The sequence below is a fragment of the Bombina bombina genome, chromosome 2 (assembly GCF_027579735.1).
Source record: "Bombina bombina isolate aBomBom1 chromosome 2, aBomBom1.pri, whole genome shotgun sequence".
Classification (NCBI taxonomy): domain Eukaryota; kingdom Metazoa; phylum Chordata; class Amphibia; order Anura; family Bombinatoridae; genus Bombina; species Bombina bombina.
In genome coordinates this window covers 1403870566-1403891126 of record NC_069500.1, presented here as the reverse complement: position 1 = coordinate 1403891126, position 20561 = coordinate 1403870566, and the positions used below count along the sequence as shown (strand labels likewise).

The window sequence follows — 20561 nt, the reverse complement described above, 5'->3', positions numbered from 1 at the left end:
AAAGCGATCACATTCGCTTCCACCGCCTGAAACCCCTGAGGATGTACAGGGTACGTCCTTGCTTATTAACAACCAGTTTTGGTAGGATGTACCCTGAACGTCCTTGGTCGTTAAGGGGTTAATGTCACACATGTAAATGAGAATTTCCCTTCCACATTGAACAAAGGGGTTAATTGAATAGGCCTTTACTGTAACCTTAAAGGGCCACTGTAAGTAAATATTTTCTATGCCTGTTACTAACTACCCCAAATACGCTTTTTATCAATAGCATTTCATCAACATATCTCTACCGTATATCAGAAATCTTGTCTGCAAATGTAATTGTTTTCCAAACCCACTCCGTGGGTATCCTTTGCTCTGTACCAATCCGCTTACAATACCTAGGTTTCAAAATGGCGCTTTAAACACAAAGTTATTGGTTTAAGTATTTTGAACATGCAGTGCTGAAAATAGTGGGCAGGATAACGTGACATCGGCGAATAAAAGATATAACTTTTAGAACGTTATGAAACTTCGTTTTGGAGAAAATATAGGTTAGTAGGTTTTAATTAATGTTTATTAACTTTAATATGTTAGTTGTTTAGCTTAAAAATTATAACAGAAAGTAATCCTTTAAGGGGTTGTAAATGGACTATTTTATCGGTCAGTTTCTAGAAACTTTCCAGTTTCTATTTCAAAAACAGGTACTTAAAGTGATGGTAAACGTTACATATTTTAAAATTAGGTCTGGAATCTAAGCGATATTTTAGATGGACTTTAATTTATCACTTCTAATAAGGATGTGCTCTAATTTACTTTTAAATCTAGCCGTATCATTCGAATCCCCTGTGCTCTGGCCGCTCACTGCAAAACAATTTAGTTTTTGTGAGCTAAAGGTTTGAATTGTTCTCCAATCAGTGATCTAGCCTTACGGCACTTTTTTGTAGCTGGAGCACCAATTAGAGAAAAGTTCCAACCCTCAGCTCGCAAAAAAAATGAGTTATGAAGTGGGCAGCTATTAGAATGGAATGGCTAGATTAAAATGTAAGTTACAGCACAACTTCATTAGAAATTATCATTTAAAGCCCCTGTAAAATATCGCTTAGATTCCAGATCTGATTTTTAAACATGTATCACTTTAACACAGAGCCTTTTCTAAAGGTTTTTTGTTGAAAAGGTGTTCTCGGCTGCAGGATTTTGACGACTCCATTTTGCATTGTTATCACCCGACTTCAGGTGGAAAGCAAAAATCCATTTCAGAAGCAAATTGCCAATAGATTGTAATTAACCCCAATAACAAAGATTATCAACTAATTTTAGCTTAAAGGGATAAAAAACCCAAACATTTTATTTTGTGATTCTGACATAACATACAATTTTAAAGTTTCCAGTTTACGTCTATTATCAAATTTGCTTTGTTTTTATGGTATTCTTTGTTGAACAGATACCTAGGTAGGCATCTATGTGCAGCCACCAATTAGCAGCTACTTGGCCTATTTAGATATATTTTTCATCAAAGGATATCAAGGGAATGAAGCAAACTAGAAAGTTGTTTAAAATTGCATGCTCTTTTTAAATCATCTTTTTTTCTTTTTAAAATTAGTTTATTTTGTGAGGCAAGTTTTTTTTTTTTTTTTTTACAAATTCTATAAACAAGATAGGGTAGTGCTAAAGAGCTGGTTGATAATTTGACTAGAACTAATAGTGATACAATTATGTTATAGTGATGAAGTGCAGTTTATGCTCACTTTTTGGAACAAGATATATAATCCAATAGTACAGGTTATATTGTGATGTTATAGTGTTATATAACAATATGAAAAAGGATTCTAAATATTTAACAAGGATGAAAAATGATGGTAAGTGTGTATGGGTTATTTTATCGATACTGTGAAATAGGATCTATCATTGCGAAAGTGAGTGTGAAAAATACATTTTGAAAAATAAATAATAGTCCATATTGGAGTGTTTATGAACTACCGTATTCTACGTGGTCTCTAAAGAAGTTAAAGGGACATGAAACCCAATTTTTTTCTTTCATGATTCAGATAAAGAATACAATTTTAAACAACTTTCCAATTTACTTCTATTATCTATTTTGTTTCATTCTCTTGATATACTTTGTTGAAAAACATATCTAAATAGGTTCAGTAGCTGCTGATTGGTGGCTGCACATAGATGCCTCATGTGATTGGCTCACCCATGTGCATTGTTATTTCCTCAACTAATGATATCTACAGAATGAAGCAAATTAGATAATAGAAGTAAATTGGAAAGTTGTTTAAAATTATATTCTCTAGCTGAATTATGAAAGAAAATGTTTGGGTTTTATGTCCTTTTAAGAGGTGAAAAAGTAGTGTATGATAATATAGATCAATTGATCATTAATAGTGTGTATGTGTGTGTGTGCTTATTGCACAAAAAAACAATAGATTGTTTTGAATAAAAGAATATATTTTACTGAGATGGTTAAAAAGACTTATGTATACAAAAATTAATTATAATTATAGTGATTACAGACAAAACATCCAACTAAAAAGCACATATTACATCATAATAAAATGACAAGTATCAAATGTTGCAATAATTTGCAATATGTAAGGTAATAAATGTAGCAATAATTGTTACACTTGCTAGTGTTAAGGTAATCAATGTAGCAATAATTGTTACACGTGCTAGTGTTAAGGTAATAAGTGTAGCAATAATTGTTACACTTGCTAGTGTTAAGGTAATCAGTGTAGCAATAATTGTTACACTTGCTAGTGTTAAGGTAATAAGTGTAGCAATAATTGTTACACGTGCTAGTGTTACGATAAGAGCGCCATATAAAAATATAACCAGTGACCTTGAGCTGTTTACAAAAGTTATCACACTGCATGACTGCAGTGGATGTAAAAAGCTAAATTTTGACTTTGAATAGTGTTTTGGTAGATTAAAAAAGCAAACCTTGACTTTCAGTGGTGCTTTGTTGACCAAACGGCGGTATAATTTAAGGTTCCGTGTATAAAGAAACCGTTACAGGCTAAAAATTTGTTGTTGTCTTCTGTGTTGGTGGATCTGCAAAGAAAGCTGCGTTTAGACCAAACTTCCGGGTCACGGGTAGTAGTAGGTCACTAATTGTGACAAAGAGAAGGCAAATGCTGATAGGGCAGAAATGGTGAGCCCTTATGTATCCAAATAGGTGGTAATTATTGTAGATGTTTAGCAAGCCATGCAATAAAGAAATGTCCGACACAGTTCGTTGAACCGTCTGACTGCAAAATAGGCTCTGCAGATCATAGAAAGCCGGTGTATAACCGGTCAGGATAGTGGAAAATATTGTATCCCTGTAAGTGCTTTTAGTAATAGCTAGTTACCAAACAAATGTGTGTTTCCTCTATATGGCTACTATCGCAGCTTATACGGGTTTGTTTGGTAGTGATGAAGGGAACAATTCCACAAGTCCGTGAAAGAAAATAGAGATAGTATCTCTGTTGGTGTTGATTGGTTGTAGCCATAACAATGCTATCTTCATCTGTGTTGGCTAAAAAAAACTTAACCTGGGCAAATCTACGCGTTTCGGCTGGTGATCTTTAACCATCTCAGTAAAATATATTATTTTATTCAAATCAATTTATCTATTTTTTTTGTGTGCAATAAGCACACACATACACACTATTAATGATCAATTGATCTATATTATCATACACTACTTTTTCATCTCAACTTCTTTAGAGACCACGTAGAATACGGTAGTTTCTCTATTCATAAACACTCGATTATGGACTATTATTTTTTTTTTCAAAATTTATTTTTCACACTCAATTTCGAATTGATATCCTATTTCACAGTATCGATAAAATAACCCATACACACTTACCATATTTTTTCATCCTTATTAAATATTTAGAATCCTTTTTCATATCGTTATATAACACTATAACATCACAATACAACCTGTACTATTGGATTATATATCTTGTTCCAAAAAGTGAGCCTAAACTACACTTCATCACTATAACATAATTGTATCACTATTAGTTCTAGTCAAATTATCAACCAGCTCTTTAGCGCTCCCCTATCGTGTTAATAGAATCTCTTTTGCCCCTGACATTTGTCTGGAGGAACAAATGTCATTTTAGGGTGTTAGCAGCGTTGAAATTATTCTCAGAAGTGTACTCACTTATACCTGTTTATTTATTTTAAGATTTTTACAAATATAATAGACATTACATATAAACAAAGACAAATAAAACAAAAAGCAGAATTAAATACAGAAGTCAATAATTGTCTGTTTTATATAATTCTAAATACATAAATAATATGGGCTCGATTTATCAAAGCCGAGGCGGACATGCGCCCCTCTCCGCCTCTCGCAGGGGGGAATTTCTCTGGAGGAAACTACCATTGCACACGTGCGCTATTTTGCGCTTGCATGCAATCACGCTCCCTACCCGCGCACAGCCAATCACACGCAGGCAGGAGCTGTCAATTTCCTCGGTCGGAACTAGACCACGGAGATTGAATTTCGCCACCTTAGAGGTGGCGAAGAGGTTAGGAAAGCAGCGGTCTGATGACCGATGCTTTTTAAATACAGCGAGCAGGTTCTTGTGAGAACTTGCAGTCGTATGGGCTTTGATAAATCGAGCCCTAAGAATTGTTCTTACTCCTCATATTTTTACAAAGATTTTCACTTGATCCACTATGAACCTGCTACTTAGATCCAGCAGCTAATTGGTTTAAATGAACAAAGAAAGAAAATGGGGAAAAAAGTTAGTAATGATGGACAGATTTAAATCAACTTTTAAATGAACCAAAGATTCACTGTTGTAGCATGTTGCAGAGTCAGTTTCAGGATCCTGAAGGATACACTTCTGCCTTTAAAGGGGCAGTGGAAAACAAAACACAGAATTGTCAGAGTTAAACTACAAAACAAATAATAAAAGCACCCTGTAAATTTGTTGTTTCTACACAGAAATGATTTATTGGGGGACGTCAATTAGATGCAAATTATACACTTTTTTATGATTATATATTTTTTTTATATAAAAAATTACCAGCACTGTTATCTCACATTATAGAAGTGCAATTACCGCTGTATAACCACCACGTGGACCGACCAGCTGAGCCTGCAGCTCCTACTTCGTATGTGACGTCAGCCACAGAGAGGGGCGCGGCTACGTGAACACCAGGAGGCCGACAAGGGGGCGGGAAGGACGCACGTGCGAATTTCTCAAACGCTACGCGCGGCCGCGAGATCTAAGCCAGCTAGAAGTCCCTCCCCTCTGACGTGTTGTTTGTCTAATTTTCACCCAATTAGAGTACAATGAGTTCTGATTGACAGTACTTTCTAGCCAATGACGGCGGGCGCCGTAGGCTAATGAGGTGCTGTGGCAAGAGGGTACGCGGCTTTAGTGACTGGTTGGTAGTAGCGTGTGAAGGCGAGTGACTGGGGATCCAGGCGTGAGTGAGAGGTGGCTGGGACGCGGAGGCCTACTGTCAGGGCTACAGCACGAGGCCTGGGTGAGTACCTGAGACCGCATAGCTTGTGTTCTAGCAGTCCGTGCACATCCACAGCCTGGGCCTGCTGTGCTTGTGTGAGCGCGAGTCCGTGTGCTTCTGCTGTAAGTTACCTCACACGGGACAAAACCCTACGGCTAACACCTGTGGGAGGCCCGTGTGTGCCCGCACCGCTATCACCTCAGCCTGTTTGTAGGTTCACAAAATAAGGTTCCTTAGTGAGTGATACAGAGTGGCCGCCTTATTGTTACACAACTATAAACTCGTCTCGTAGGTATCCTAGTTTATGTAACAGCTGATGCTGCAATAGTGAGGGGAGGCTCGTGCCTTGAAATAAAACCATGTGAACATGAACGAGCAATAGTAAACTATAAAAGCATGTTTTTACTTACAAGAATTTGAAGGTAACACCAATAAATATACGTTTGTTTGTGTTTTTTATGGGGATTTTCTGTTCACTGGCTGGTGAGGGCAAATCCTGCTGCTACATTGGTCAAGGCCTTTACATGACAATGATTTAAAGGGACAGTATACACCCATTTTCATGTAACTGCACATAATAGACACTAATATAAATATATACAGGTAGCCCTCAGTTTACTTAGGTTCCAGAAGGAATGGTTGTAAATTGAAACCCAGTTTATAATGTAAGTCAATGGGAAGTGAGGGAGTTAGGTTCCAAGCCCCTCTCAAAATTGTCATAAGTAACACCTAATACATTATTTTTAAAGCTTTGAAATGAAGACTTTAAATGCTAAACAGCATTATAAACCTAATAAAATAACCACACAACACAGAATATATAATTAAACTAAGTTAAATGAACAAAATCATTTGCTAAACAGCATTATAAACCTAATAAAATAATCACACAACACACTTTACTTGCATTTTTTTGCAAACAGTTCTTTCTATGCATTCCAATATGGACTGATTTATAGACAGGAAGATCTTGTTCCTTTGAAATCTGCTCGATAGCTCAGGTCTGGTTAAACTGAATAATTTCAGCTTGCTTGGCTTTACTGCAACACAAGCAGACAGCTCACCTACTGGCTATTTTAATAAATGCACTGCTTCTCAATGCTTTTCAATAGCAGTCACATGACTGGAAAAAAAGGTTGTTATTCTGAAACGGTGTAAATTGAACCGTTGTAAAAGGAGGACCACCTGTACTGATCTGAAAATCCAGTTTAAAACCTTTAAAAACGTACTTAAAAGTTCCATGTTGATGGTAGGCTGGGACACCCACTGAAAGGGGCTGGGAAATGAGGAAAAGCAGACCCCCATCCCCCTCTGCTGCTTGTAAAAAAAAAAAGACCCATACAGGAGCAAGCTGGAGCCCACAACTTAAAGGGACAGTCTAAAACTGTTATTGTTTAAAAAGGTAGATCATTCCCCAGCTTTGCACAACTAACATTATTGGATTAATATACTTTATAACATTTAAACCTCTAACTTTTGCCTTTTTCTAAACCACTATAGACCGTCTCTTAATCACATGCTTTTTTATTTGCTTTTCACAACAGGGGCTGCTAGTTACTGTGGGCCATATAGATAACATTGTGATCACGCCCAAGGAGTTATTTAAGAGTTAGCACAATACAGTACTAAATGCAAGTCAATGGATAATGCATATATACTGTGAATTCTTGCACATGCTCAGTAGTAGCTGGTGACAAAGTGTAAATATAAAGACTGCACATTTTGTTAATGGTAGAAAACTTGAATGTTTAAACGTGCTGCTCTATCTGAAACATTTTTTTTTCATTTTGACTTCAGTGTCCCATTAAAGTGAAGGTAAACTTACCTTCTATTTGATGGAGTATTAGATTTTTTGGCCCCACTCAATAGGAGTTTGTAAACCAAGACATTGCCGCTTTACAAATGCGACCAGCTTATTTTTTTAGTCTCTGTGACGTTTTTAGCTTGTCAAATTGAAAATCGGGCCATCCACGGAGGCGGGTGACGGCCGCCTAACGGACAGATTTTCAATTGGAGAAAATAAAAACATGATCAAGAGTGGGAAAAAAAAAGGGTTGAATTTATAAAGCGCCAATAACTATTTATAAAGGCAATAACTTTGCTTAAAATAAAATTGAAAAAATGATGAATTAAACTCATTGATTGTGGCAAAAAAAAAAAAAATACATACTTGATCAAATAGAAGGTAAGTTTACCATCACTATAATATTTTCCAGCTGGACCAAGAGTGTATATTTTCTAACTTGCATAACAGTGAGTTCCATCTCTGGTAGCCAGTGGTTTTACATTTTACACTTTATTTGATACAAAAGCAAACGCACACAGCTAATTAGTTAAGCAAACTGTACATAATCTGGCTAAAACCATTTTAAATTATAATTTGAGTGATGCTGGTTTTCAAACTGCTGAAAGTACTCAGTGTGAAGTTGCTAGGGTCAGCATCTGTAGTTAATGTAATGTTTCTCAACCTATTACCCAAGTACCCCTGCACACTTACTGTTTTGTTGTAATTTACCCCCAACTGCAATACTTATACGTGATTTTTAAAATCGTTTTAATTAATACAAATGCTACTAATCTTTAAAAAAAAAAAAAATAGAGCAGCGGATAGTAATCGGCTTATAGAGCATACACACACCAAGTTCTTTAATATGACACATTAGAGAAATAAACCCACAAGGGCATTAATATTCATGTTATCACATTTATGTATCTAATTTCATCCCATGCAACTGATGAGGCTCATTTCATTGTGGTATGCTTGGGTATAGTTCACTTTAATAGCCACTTTTCATGACAGCTGTTTGTGATATTTAAGTTCTCTGACATCTGGCACGTGACACTTTTTCACAGTACCTTGTACACTGCCATATTTTATAACTTGCCTAATAGGGAGGCTTGACGTTAGAGCTGTTATACAAAACAAACAATTGCAGAAGACAAAGTGTTTATGTATTCTGAACGTTTTTACACTTGGTCATTGCAATAATACAGAAAAGTCAAACATACATTTTGTAATTTAATTGCCTCCCTTTACCACATAGTAGCTTGTGCCGGTTTAACTTCCCACTCAAATGCAAAATAAGCTTTGAAATTCCAGGTTTCAGCTGCCTTCAAAGAATGGACATTCCAACTCAAATGGAGTATGCCCAGTACGGTTTGTATAGGTTTGCCAAATACTGAGCTGCTTTGGTAATACAAAAAACCTGTTTTGTTGACCATATTGTTATGGTTAAATAGAATAGTTTGTCAGAATATCCCATTAATGGATTCTTTAAATACCCCCCCCCCCCCACACACACACACACACACAAAAGTTGCCCAGGTGCTATTAATTTTTTAAAGAAAAGTTAAAACCAGGAATTGTGCTACTGAGCAGAGACTGTCGTGTTTTTTTTTTTTTTTTATTTCTTCCTTTTTATAATTTTTTCTATTGAAGATTTTCAGAAAGAAAACAAGAAAAAAATATTAAGGGGAATAAAAGCTTGCTCCCTTAAAGGGACACTGAACCCAAATTTTTTCTTTTGTGATTCAGATAGAGCATACACATGTAAGCAAATTTACTCCTATTCATTTTTTCTTCGTTCTCTTGCTATCTTTATTTGGAAAACAAGGAATCTAAGCTTTTTTTTTGGTTCAGACTATGGACAGGACTTTTTTATTGGTGGGTGAATTAATCCACCAATCGGCAAGAACAACCCAGGTTTTTCACCAAAAATGGGCCGCCATCTAAACTTACATTCTTGCATTTCAAATAAAGATACCAAGAGTATGAAAAAAAGTTGATAGAAGTAAATTAAAAAGTTGCTTAAAATTGCATGCTCTATCTGAATCACAAGAGAAAAATTTGGGTTCAGTGTCCCATTAATGACCAAGGCATACCCTGTACCTCAATAGTTAAGGATTTTTTAGTTATAATAGCGCTATTATACCCTCCCTCCAACTGGCCACCGGAAATAGCGTGGTCTCATTGCTGGAGGTGAGGCCACAATATAAAAAAAATGCAAGCTCCATAGAAAGACTGTCCAGATAAGAAACTGTTGTACTTTCTTCTAAGGATAAAACATGATCTACCTCAAGGATCCATTTATAGAGAATGTGGACACCTGTAATTTCTTCTTTTTTTTGCAGATGCTCAATAGGAGCTGAAGCCTCAGTGTGCAGTTTGAATAAGGAAGTTTATTGAAATGTTTTTTTTTTTATTGCATGCTTTGTATTAATCGTGAAACTTTTTAATTTTGACTTGTGTCCCTTTAAGTGGTGGCATTAGTTTGTTCCTGGGTATTTTCAGTTGCAGTTCTGTCTATGGACCCAGTGCTATAATTGCAAGCTCTGCACAACTGAAACATACAATTTTACGGTAGATAATAGGTCCAGCAAGTCTACCCAATATTTCCTAAAAGTATATACTTATCTAGTTCGTATGTATGCTTATCCCAGGCATTAATCAGTACCTAGCATAGCCTTATGCTTATCCCAGGCATTAATCAGTACCTAGCATAGCCTTATGCTTACCCCAGGTATTATTCAGTATGTAGGATAGCCGTATGCTTATCCCAGGTATTATTCAGTATGTAGGATAGCCGTATGCTTATACAAGGCATTAGTTACTATGTAGGATAGCCTTATGCTTATCCCAGGCATTGATCAGTATGTAGGATAGCCGTAGGCTTATCTCAGGCATTAATCATCATATAGGATAGCCGTATGCTTATACAAGGCATTAATCAGTATGTAGGATAGCCTTATGCTTATCCCAGGCGCTAATCTGTACGTTGCATAGCCGTATGCTTACCCCAGCAGTACTCAGTATGTAGTATAGCTGTATGCTTATCCGGCCAGCATTAATCATTAGGTAGGATAGCCTTATGCTTATCCCAGTCATCAACCAGTACGTAGGATAGCCTTATGATTATCCCAGGCATTAATCAGTAAGTAGCACTGCTGTATGCTTATGCCAGCAGTAATCAGTATGTAGGATAGCCTTATGCTTATCCAAGGCATTAATCAGTATGTAGAATAGCCTTATGCTTATCCAAGGCAATAATCAGTATGTACGATAGCCATATGCTTATCCCAGGCATTAATCAGTATGTAGGATAGCCTTATGATTATCCCAGGTATTATCAAAAAATAGGAAAAGGAAATGGGAGAGTATAGAGGGGATATTAAGCACTCTTACACCTATCGCTTGTAATAAGCTGTAAAATTACAGCATGAAATATCTGCTGGCGAATAATAAATGTATATACTGGTATTAAAACCTATAATCTTTATTAAGGAATTTATTTAAAAAATGACTAAGGTGATAAACATCACCTATCATTACCCACACAGATATATTACCTAAAGGTACACCACAATTACTGGGTAATGATAGGTGATGTTTATCACCTTAGTCATTATTTTTTAAATAAATTCCTTAATAAAGATTATAGGTTTTAATACCAGTATATACATTTAGTATTCGCTAGCAGATATTTCATGCTGTAATTTTACAGCTTATTACAAGCGATAGGTGTAAGAGTGCTTAATATCCCCTCTATTCTCTCCCATTTCCTTTTCCTATTTTTTGATATTAATTTAAAGGGGCAGCACCGAGGCTATATACATTACCTCCTCTATCCTATCTTTACTCATTGATACTGTGCCTATATTTGACTTTAAAAATAGTATCCCAGGCATTAATCAGTATGTGGGATAGCTTAATGCTTATCCCAAGCATTCTTAAAGTCTCCCACATGGTTTGTCATTACCACCTCTTGCAGAGGTTTTTTCATGGATCAATCACACTCTGTAAAGAAGTGCTTCCTCAAATTACTCCTAAATATACTGCACTTCAGCTTGAGATCATGACCCCTTGTTCTTATTTTTTTCTTTTTATGTAAAATACTCACATCTTCACTTTACTAAGCCTTTTAATATACTTGAAAGTTGCGATCATATCTCCTCTTTGCCTTCTCTAAGCTATTATTGGATCCTGCAATTACATTGTACACAAATAGCGAATTTCATCTTGCATGGGAGCCCAGTGCTATAGCTGATCCGTGTGCCCTGTGATGTTGTCAGATGTGCACAGTAGAATTTATCCAAGTGTGAGAAACCTAGACTCAAGTGGTTTAGTGCAAAGTCTTTGGTTTCAACTTTAAAGGGACAGTCAAGTCCAAAAAAAACTTTCATGATTTAAATAGGGCATGCAATTTTAAACAACTTCCCAATTTACTTTTATCACCAATTTTGCTTTGTTCTCTTGGTATTCTTAGTTGAAAGCTAAAACTAGGAGGTTCATATGCTAATTTCTTAGACCTTGAAGACTGCCTCTAATCTGAATACATTTTGACCACTAGAGGGCATTAGTTCACATGTTTCATATAGACAACATTGAGCTCATGCACGTAAAGTGACCTAGGACTTGAGCACTGATTGGCTAAAATGCATGTGTCAAAAGAGCTAAAATAAGGGGCAGTCAGCAGAAGCTTAGATGCAAGATAATTACAGAGGTAAAAAGTATATTAATATAACTGTTTGTGCAAAACTGGGGAATGGGTAATAAAGGTATTTTTCTTTTTACACAACACAAATTCTGGTGTTGACTGTCCCTTTAACAAATGTGTGTTTACTCAATATAGTAATTTATTGCGATACATTGAGATGCTACAACAGTAATTCCCTATGACATAATTTTCTTGTGTAGCGCTTGAGGCCCTGCACAGGGAAAATGTGCCAGTGAAATGTTACAAAGTGACACAATATTAACAAACTGGTGTGTGTGCTTTAAAACTCCTGAAAACTGGACACTAAAGTGGAAACCAGACTTGGGGCAAAAACGTGTCCCTGTAAGGGGTATTTGCTACAAAAAGGCTGAGAAACACTGATCTAGACTCATTTTTGTAGGTGAATGTGAAGCTCTTCTAATAGTTTCCATTCCTAAAGGTTAAAATCACATGAGGGGAAACACCTCAGTCGTCTCTATGCATCCCAATACTGCACTGTGCAGAAAATCCTGAACTTGGTACATGCAAATTAATGCATGGATTTTGTGTGTATTATGTTTCTATTTCTTGAATATTAAAGTCTGCCTGATCTTTCGGAATTAAACCACCCAGGTATTTAATCAACTAGATAGTGTAAGCATCTCTAACAACTTTGAGACTTAAAATACTATTTCAAGACTTGTTTTTCAAGATGTGACTCTTACCAGCTTCTCCCCCTGCTTGGTATAGGTTTTTTGGGCTTCCTAAAGCTGCCTGACTTTAAGCATTCTAAGGGTTAAACAAATAGTATGTGTGATGCTAACATGCCTTTCTGAATATTGTTGCTTGCTCTAACGTTTAATAAATATTGGCACTAGTGTTAACATTAACATTTTCTGGTATCCAAAGCACAAATTAATTGCTTAATTTAACATAATTTAATTTGTTTTGCGCAATAAACATTGAACATTTTAAAGAAATAATTTTAGTTTTATTGGCTAAAATTTTAGCAAGGTATTGTGGTAAACACTGCAAAAGATGGTTATCTAATTTTGTGTTGACATTCAGGACATACATTTCCAGGGCACAGATTGCTACAACATATACTTTTTCTTCTAATACGGTGTGTAGATGTAGAATACGGTGCTACCAACACACTTCCTGGTTTATAAGTATGACTGGCCTCTATTTCTAAAATTTTCCTCTTATCTTTCCTGCTGCTGAAAATTAGGTATAGAACATATAATAAGACTGTGCAAGCAAGGCTTTGTGGAAACATTTTTAGATAATGCTATGCTTCACACAGCCTTGTTTGGACAGACACTGCCATGTTTGAACTAGTTTTCTGTTACTTAATAGAAACTAAATATTTAAACTACTAATAATTGTAAAACCTACCTCTACATATTAGTCTAAGGCTAGTCTTTTGCTTTGAATATATAATCTAGCACGTATTTAAAGGGACAGTCAAGTATAAATTAAACTTTCATTATTCAGATAGGACTTAATTTGAATCAACTTTCCAATTTACCTCTATCATCAAATTTGTTTTTTTCTCTTGGTATTCTTAGTTGAAACTAAACATAGGTAGGCTCATATGCTAATTTCTAAGCCTTTGAGGGCTGCCTCTTATCACATGCTTTTTGAATCTTTTTTTCAACAGAGACAGAAAGTAGACATGGGCCATATAGAATTAACACTGTTCAGGCACAGGGTTTTTTTTTTTAAGATTTAGCACTAAACAATGCTAAATTTAATACAATAGAAAACAGTCAGTCATGTGATCAGGGGGCTGGAAGAAGGTTCCTAGATACAAGGTAATCAGAGGTAAAAAGTGTATTAATAAAACTGTTGGTTATGCAAAACTGGGGAATTTGTAATAAAGAGATTATCTATCTTTTAAAACAATAACAATTATATGGTAGACTGTCCCTTTAAGATTTATCATCCCTTTAAATACAGTAGAATTGCCAATAGCACTTGGTCTAAATGTAAGAAAAGTAGTTGTTTTTTTCCTGAGAAACTTTCTAGTGCCCTATTGTGGTTTGTGTGTATATATTTATGCACATTTAGATAATGAGTTAATTGAAAGGGTTGTTTTTTTTTTTTGTGCTCCATTTGAATTCCGAAAGTTTTTTTTTTTTTGTGTGTTAATTTTGACTTCAGTGTTCTTTTAAGATTAGAGGCCAAGTGGATGGACTGCGATGTTGGATAGTGATATGGTGACTGTATGGCATTGACCATATTTCTCTAAAGCAATATATACTAGGCCAGGTATACTTGTGCTCATCTTGCTTCAGCAGTGTCAGGAATTGTAGACCTTTGCCATTAATGTACAACTTTGCTTTTTATAGATTCTGCCATGATGAACGGTTCAAATATAGGAAACTCCACGTCCAACAATAAGTCCAAGGATGACCAAGTGGTAAACGGTCATGATGAGAATGAAAACAACCCTTTTGCAGAGTACATGTGGATGGAAAATGAAGAGGATTTCAACAGACAGGTATCAACTTTTCCCATTTAAAGGGACATGAAAGTTAAAATGATTTCATGTTTCAGAGCATAAAATTGTAAATAAATTGTAAAACATTTTATTATGTTTGCATTGTTCTCTTGGTATTTCTTGCTGAAAAGCCTACCTAGGTTACGGAGCAGAAATGCACTGCTGGGCTAGCTACTGATTGGCTGCACACTGTAGTATTCAGTTAACTGCTGCTCCTTTAATAATGGATACCAAAAGAATGATGCAAATTTGATGTCAGTTTTAAAGTAGTTTAAAATAGTTTGCTCTTATCTGAATCATGAAAGAAGGGTTCCATGTCGCTTTTAGGAATACTGCATTTTAGCAGTGATTATTGTTGGTAAAGCAATACCACTTCAGTGTCCTCCACCCTTAAAGTGAAGGTAAACTTACCTTGATCTTAATTTAGTATCATTTGTTCCAAATAGAACCTTCATTCATTTTTTAATTTGCGTGTAAATCAGCTTTATTAATCAATTTCTGAAGTGCCAAAAAATCAACTTTTTCTTTCTGGATCACGTTTTTCAGTAAACCAATTGAAAATCTGTCCGCTAAGAGGCGTATGAAGTCATCCGGCTCCTTGCATATATGCGCATGCAGTATTCTTTTTTCGGAAGCTATTAATCCAGGCTCACTCCCGTTTCGCGCATACGTATTGGTATTATTTAGGTATTGGAGAGTTGTGAATGGACTTGCCGATTAGCCGTTTAACTACACATGTGCTAATCGGCAATGTCACTTATGTGCAGTTCAACAGGCGCATTGTGAACGCGCTTTTGAAACGTAGAGAGCGGGTGGGACCGCTTTATGTCACAGAATACAAAACCAGGAAATAGGGGTTGGGAGGAGTAAGAATACAAACGGTAGGATATATATATATATATATATATATATATATATATATATATATATATATATATATATATATATATATATATATATATATATATATATATATATATATATATATATATATATATATATATGTATGTATTAGAAACAAAAACTTAGCGATTATCTTATGTTAATATTTGCACATTCATTGATGTTTTACAAAAACTTTACCTTCACTTTAAGTATATTTTCTTTCTCTTTCCTGAATGTACTCTGCATTTTTTTTAATTTATTTTTTTGTGTGTGTTAGGTGGAAGAGGAGCTACAGGAACAAGAATTTTTAGACAGATGTTTTGAAGAGATGTTGGCTGAAGAGGACAAAGATTGGTTCATCCCATCTCGTGACTTGCCGCAGGGTGTGGGGCAGTTGCAGCAACAATTAAATGGACTCACAGTCAATGATAGTTGTAGTTCTGAGGACATCTTGGTATGATTTTACATTTGCCAAACAGTGTACATTTTACTCGTGTACTTGCCACCTTCCAAGGTAACCCTTAAAGTGAATGTCAATTTTGATGCTAAAGTGCCTGGTTTTTAAAAATTTGATTAAAAACAGGGGCACTTTAATTCATCAATTTACATTTTTCTCCTGTTGAGAAAAAAAAAAACTTACCTTTTTAAACTTCACAGCAGCTCCAGCCTCTTCCTGGGTCTAAAATGAGGAATCGGCTTCCTCCAATCATGGCATGGAATCGGACACTGATTCCCCGGCGGAAGCCGTGATTGGAGGATGACCTATCCATCATTTCTGACGTCAGAAATGGCTTGCAATAACCGGAGGAAGCTGGAGCTGCTGTGAAATTTAAAAGGTAAGTTTGTGTTTTGTTTTTTTTCTCAACAGGAGTGAAATGTAAATTTTAAAGAATTAAAGTGCTGCAGTTTTTAATCTAATTTTTAAAAACCGGGTACTTTAGCATCAAAATTGACATTCACTTTAAGTACTGTAGAATTTACAGCTTTCCATTGTGTGTATCAGCAACTGGTTTTAGTCTGTGCTACCTTTATGTTACTCATATTTAACCCCTGAGTTGTCAGTCACACAGCCTCAGTTTAAACCCCTTATTGGTCTCTAAACCCTTTTGAAAGCAATGTAACCCCTTGATTGTTCAGAAATCAAGCGATTTTATCACTAGTGTGTATTACACTCACAACAAAGATTTATACCTTGGTTGCCCAGGGCACTGTTTTTAAGCTTCTTACCACCTCCTGTAAGTAGTGACAAGTGTTGTTGCACACAGCATTTAAAACCTGTACTAGTTAGGGCATTGTGCTGAGTATATTGTAAATAAGAAATAGGCTGTTAGGTATTTGATATTTTTATTCAAAATCCTTGTACAAGTCCAAACGCCTCATAAGTAAAATATTTAATGATTTATTTGTATAAAGTAACCTTCTGTATGCCAAGAACACACATGAACAATTAATCCTTAGAATTTTTGTGTGCGTCTGTATATTATTAAATGGCAGTTTGTCAAATACAAAAATATTGGAGAAAATGTGCATACATGAAAGTTGGAGTTTAGAGGAAGAGATGGCACTTTTAAAGAGAGTTTAAAGTTGAAAAACAAATGCACTGATTTTAGTCTTATGTTGAAACCGCACCCGCTCTTCCTTTAATTTGCTGAAAAGTCACCTTGTTTAATATTTATGTATGGAAAAAAAAAACACGCACACACGTTGGACCCAATTGGCAAGCTATCACTTTCTACTCAAACCTGTCTTTCCTGTGGTGACGTGATCATTTAGATGCCAGTTTGGAGCACAGAACATTTATGCATCATACTCCCTTTTTTATGGAGTTATATCGGCAGTTTACCTCTTGGTTCAACCTGTTTTAACATAAATGGACACTTCCTGTTAAAATTCAAATGCAGTTAAGATAGAAAAAAATTAGTCTAGCTTAGTGATTGCTTTTCCTGTGCATGGGACCTGCAGACAATTTGTTGCATGCGCTCCCATTAACAGTTTATCCTGCTTGGTGTTCTCTGCTAAGAGTAACTGTTGATACAGTGAGCAGGTAAGTGCTCTCCAGCTCAAGAGCACAGGAAAAGTGGTCACTAAACTATTTAATCATTTAGTGTTTATCCAATAAAAAGTTAAGAAAAGTGTGTGTCTGTGTATAGCTATAAATCTCCAGTGCCCCCCCTTTTTTTAGTGTAAAGTTCAGACTTTTATGAAAGAGTACACAATTCAAAACGAAAGCATAAAATACATTAAATGTACCTTGTAATTGTTGGGTGTTTGATACATTATGGAATTAAATGTGGAAAAATACCAACAAAGATTAAACTATGTGCACAGAGATCTCACTCCCATTTAGTGCCTACTCGAGAGAGATTACCATAACATGCATTCCTTACCTGGATATTATCCAAGGCTGTCACAAACTGTTTAAAATCTGTATTTTGCTTTTGTTTTCTGGATGCTTAAATATTTTGCAACTTTTTTTTTTTCCATTTTCTTCAGAGTAAAAGCAACCTGAATCCTGATGCCAAGGAGTTTGTTCCCGGAGTAAAGTACTGAGATTTGCAGGCAACCTTTTTTTAAAAAAACAAAACAAAACAAAAAAAATAGACTTTCTTTAACTTCAGGACAATGCTGCCTAACATGAGGGGGTTCTGGATCACGGTGGATAGTTATGCTTTAACTCGGCATTAGTACGAGTAATTGTGGGATTACGTCTACAGGCATCAAAGAATTGCCCTCAAGAATATATATTTTGGCAGTATACTTGTGGGACTTCACTTTTTTTTTTTTTTCTTTTTTTTTTAAAGCAGACTTCTGCAACCTTTTCATCAAAAGAATCACGTGCTGTTGTAGTTAAACCAAAACAATTTTTTTTTCTCTCCAACTGCAGTTTAACCACATACACTATATTAAAAATGGAAACAGATGGATAAAAAAAGCTGGAGTCTTCTATAACATCAGCATGTGCGTTACAGGATGTGCAACAGTCATTTTGTTTCCATGATGAAGCCTGGTTAAGGTCTGGGTTCCTTTTCACTGCCTTTCAGCTTTTTGGACTGGTCTGCTTAACCTTATTGCATCCCTGGCAAAGAACATTGTGGTAATTTCTGTGGCTGATGGCCATTAATTTCAGTATTGCTGCCGGATCTATATAAATTTAGTTATGAAACTTCTGTAAACGAGGAAAATCTTCACATTGCTCTTATCCAGCAAGAGGGTTCGTGATACAAGCAAGACACAAAGGCACAGGATGTCTGCCCGTTGTGAACATGCTGCAAGTAAAAAAAAACAAATGCTTTCCAATAGTGGTCTGTTACGAATACAACACTACAATTCAACGAATGGCTACATAAGATGGCTTACATGTTGCTTTAAGGAATGTTACTGGTGTTCAGTTACTTGAACTCCCCCCATCCTTACATGCGTGGCAGTGCCATGTTTAAACAAAGGCAGTGGTATTTTGAGAGCTTGACTTTTTTTTTTTTTTTTTTAATTTACCAACAGTGTTAGCTGCTTCTTGAAGCTGGAAAACTGAAGGTGTGGACTGGGTGTTTCATAATCCTTTTGATTAATCATGTAACCTAGATTTTATTTTAAAGCAGTTTACATGTAAATTAAATGTCTGCCTTGTTTCATTTACAGTTTTCAGTCCTAAACCTCCAAGTGTCCTCTGAGCCTTCCGTGGCAGCTATCATTAAATCTTTGCTGCACTGTTTTCTTACGATAGGTTGTGCTCTAAATTACAAACGTGTGTGAAATAAGCTCATTTTAAACTGCCTCAAACATACTGTTTTTATGAAATGACATAGGAAGTTACAGTATGAAATAAAACAGCCTGTTCATTGTTTGTCTCATCACTGTGTGCTTGATTGTCGACATGGATATGTAGTTTTAATAACCAAGTGGGCAGCATACTAAGAGCTCTTTATATACACATCTCAGAAGCCTCTTTGTGTTTCAATTTTTATTTGTGGTTTTGAAAATGTAGATTTTGTTTTTCCTCTAATACAGGTAAGTTTGTCTATGCTATGTATAAAATACCCAACCAACGAATAGTTTTTTTTAGAAGCTTTGCTGCCTACCTCAATGGGTTTGTCCCACTATGTTTTTATAGTCCCAAACTGGTTTTGTTTAGCATTAGGATGCACCTCTTTGCTTAAGCTATTTATAAACTAACAGCTGTTTATCTTCAGCAGTTTACAGTGACCTTGCTGTAATTGCTTGGATTCGTAGCAGTTGGAAGAGATTTTAATTTGTAGCTAAAAAACTTTAAGCAGTTGAAGTGGCATTCTAAATAGAGCATTAACTTTTCACTTTTACTATATATTTAACTTCTGCAAAAGAGGTAAATTTAGTCAGTCGCACTCAAGGAATACCATTCTACTTTTGAGGATACAGCCAGTGATTTGGTGCCTTCCATACAATCAGCCCTGTGTAAACACAGATTAGCACCTCCTGTGCTGATCTAGTGTTCCACTTTGCTGTTTTTTTTTTTTTTTCTAACATGTTTAAATAGTGCTCTTTTATAAGCATGATAGAAGTGAAAATAATGAAGTTATAAGATTTCCTGCAGTCTTGCAATAAACTAACATACAGAGTGAGTTTCAAAATGTTTGGCCCGTATTACAAGTCCCGTGGTTAGGCTTTCCCGTTAACGATATGGCCTATACGGCAACAATCCATTCCACGTTCAAAGACCTGTAGTTATGTGAAACTTTTGTTTCACAAAAAAGATAACCTATCAAAAAGTTATAAAGTACACTTATACCCATAAACTACACTATTAACTCCTGAACCACCATCTCCCGCATCACAACTAAGAAATTAAGCTGTTAACCCCTAAACCGCCAACCCCAGCATTGCAAATTAACCTAATAACCCCTAAACTGCCAACACTTAATGCTATTAACCCCTAAACTGCTGTCCCCCACATTTTAAAAACCTAAATTAAACTATTAACCCCTAAACCGAACACCCCCTAACTTTAACAAAATACAAATACACCTAAATTAAAGTTACAATATACGTACCTTAAAATAAATAAACTTATCTGTGAAACAAAATTATAACCTAATCTAAAAAAAAAACTACGTTACTTGTTTTACAAAAATAAATTATACCAAAAATAAAAGCTTCATTAACCCCTTAACGACCAAGGACGTGCCTGGCACATCCCACAAAAAAATGATTGACAACCAAGGATGTGCCTGGCACGTCCTCTCGGCTTTCAAGCCAGCAGCTTT

General features: G+C 35.7%; 1 protein-coding gene across 1 annotated transcript; it reads left to right on the top strand.

Moving 5' to 3' along the window:
• Nucleotides 1-5327: 5327 nt before the first annotated feature.
• PAIP2B (poly(A) binding protein interacting protein 2B) lies at nt 5328-19172 on the top strand. Its single transcript, XM_053704336.1, has 4 exons — nt 5328-5481; nt 14288-14439; nt 15602-15778; nt 17818-19172. Exons 2-4 carry the CDS (start codon nt 14296-14298, stop codon nt 17872-17874), a joined length of 378 nt encoding a protein of 125 aa, XP_053560311.1. The 5' UTR covers nt 5328-5481; nt 14288-14295; the 3' UTR covers nt 17875-19172.
• Nucleotides 19173-20561: the final 1389 nt, after the last annotated feature.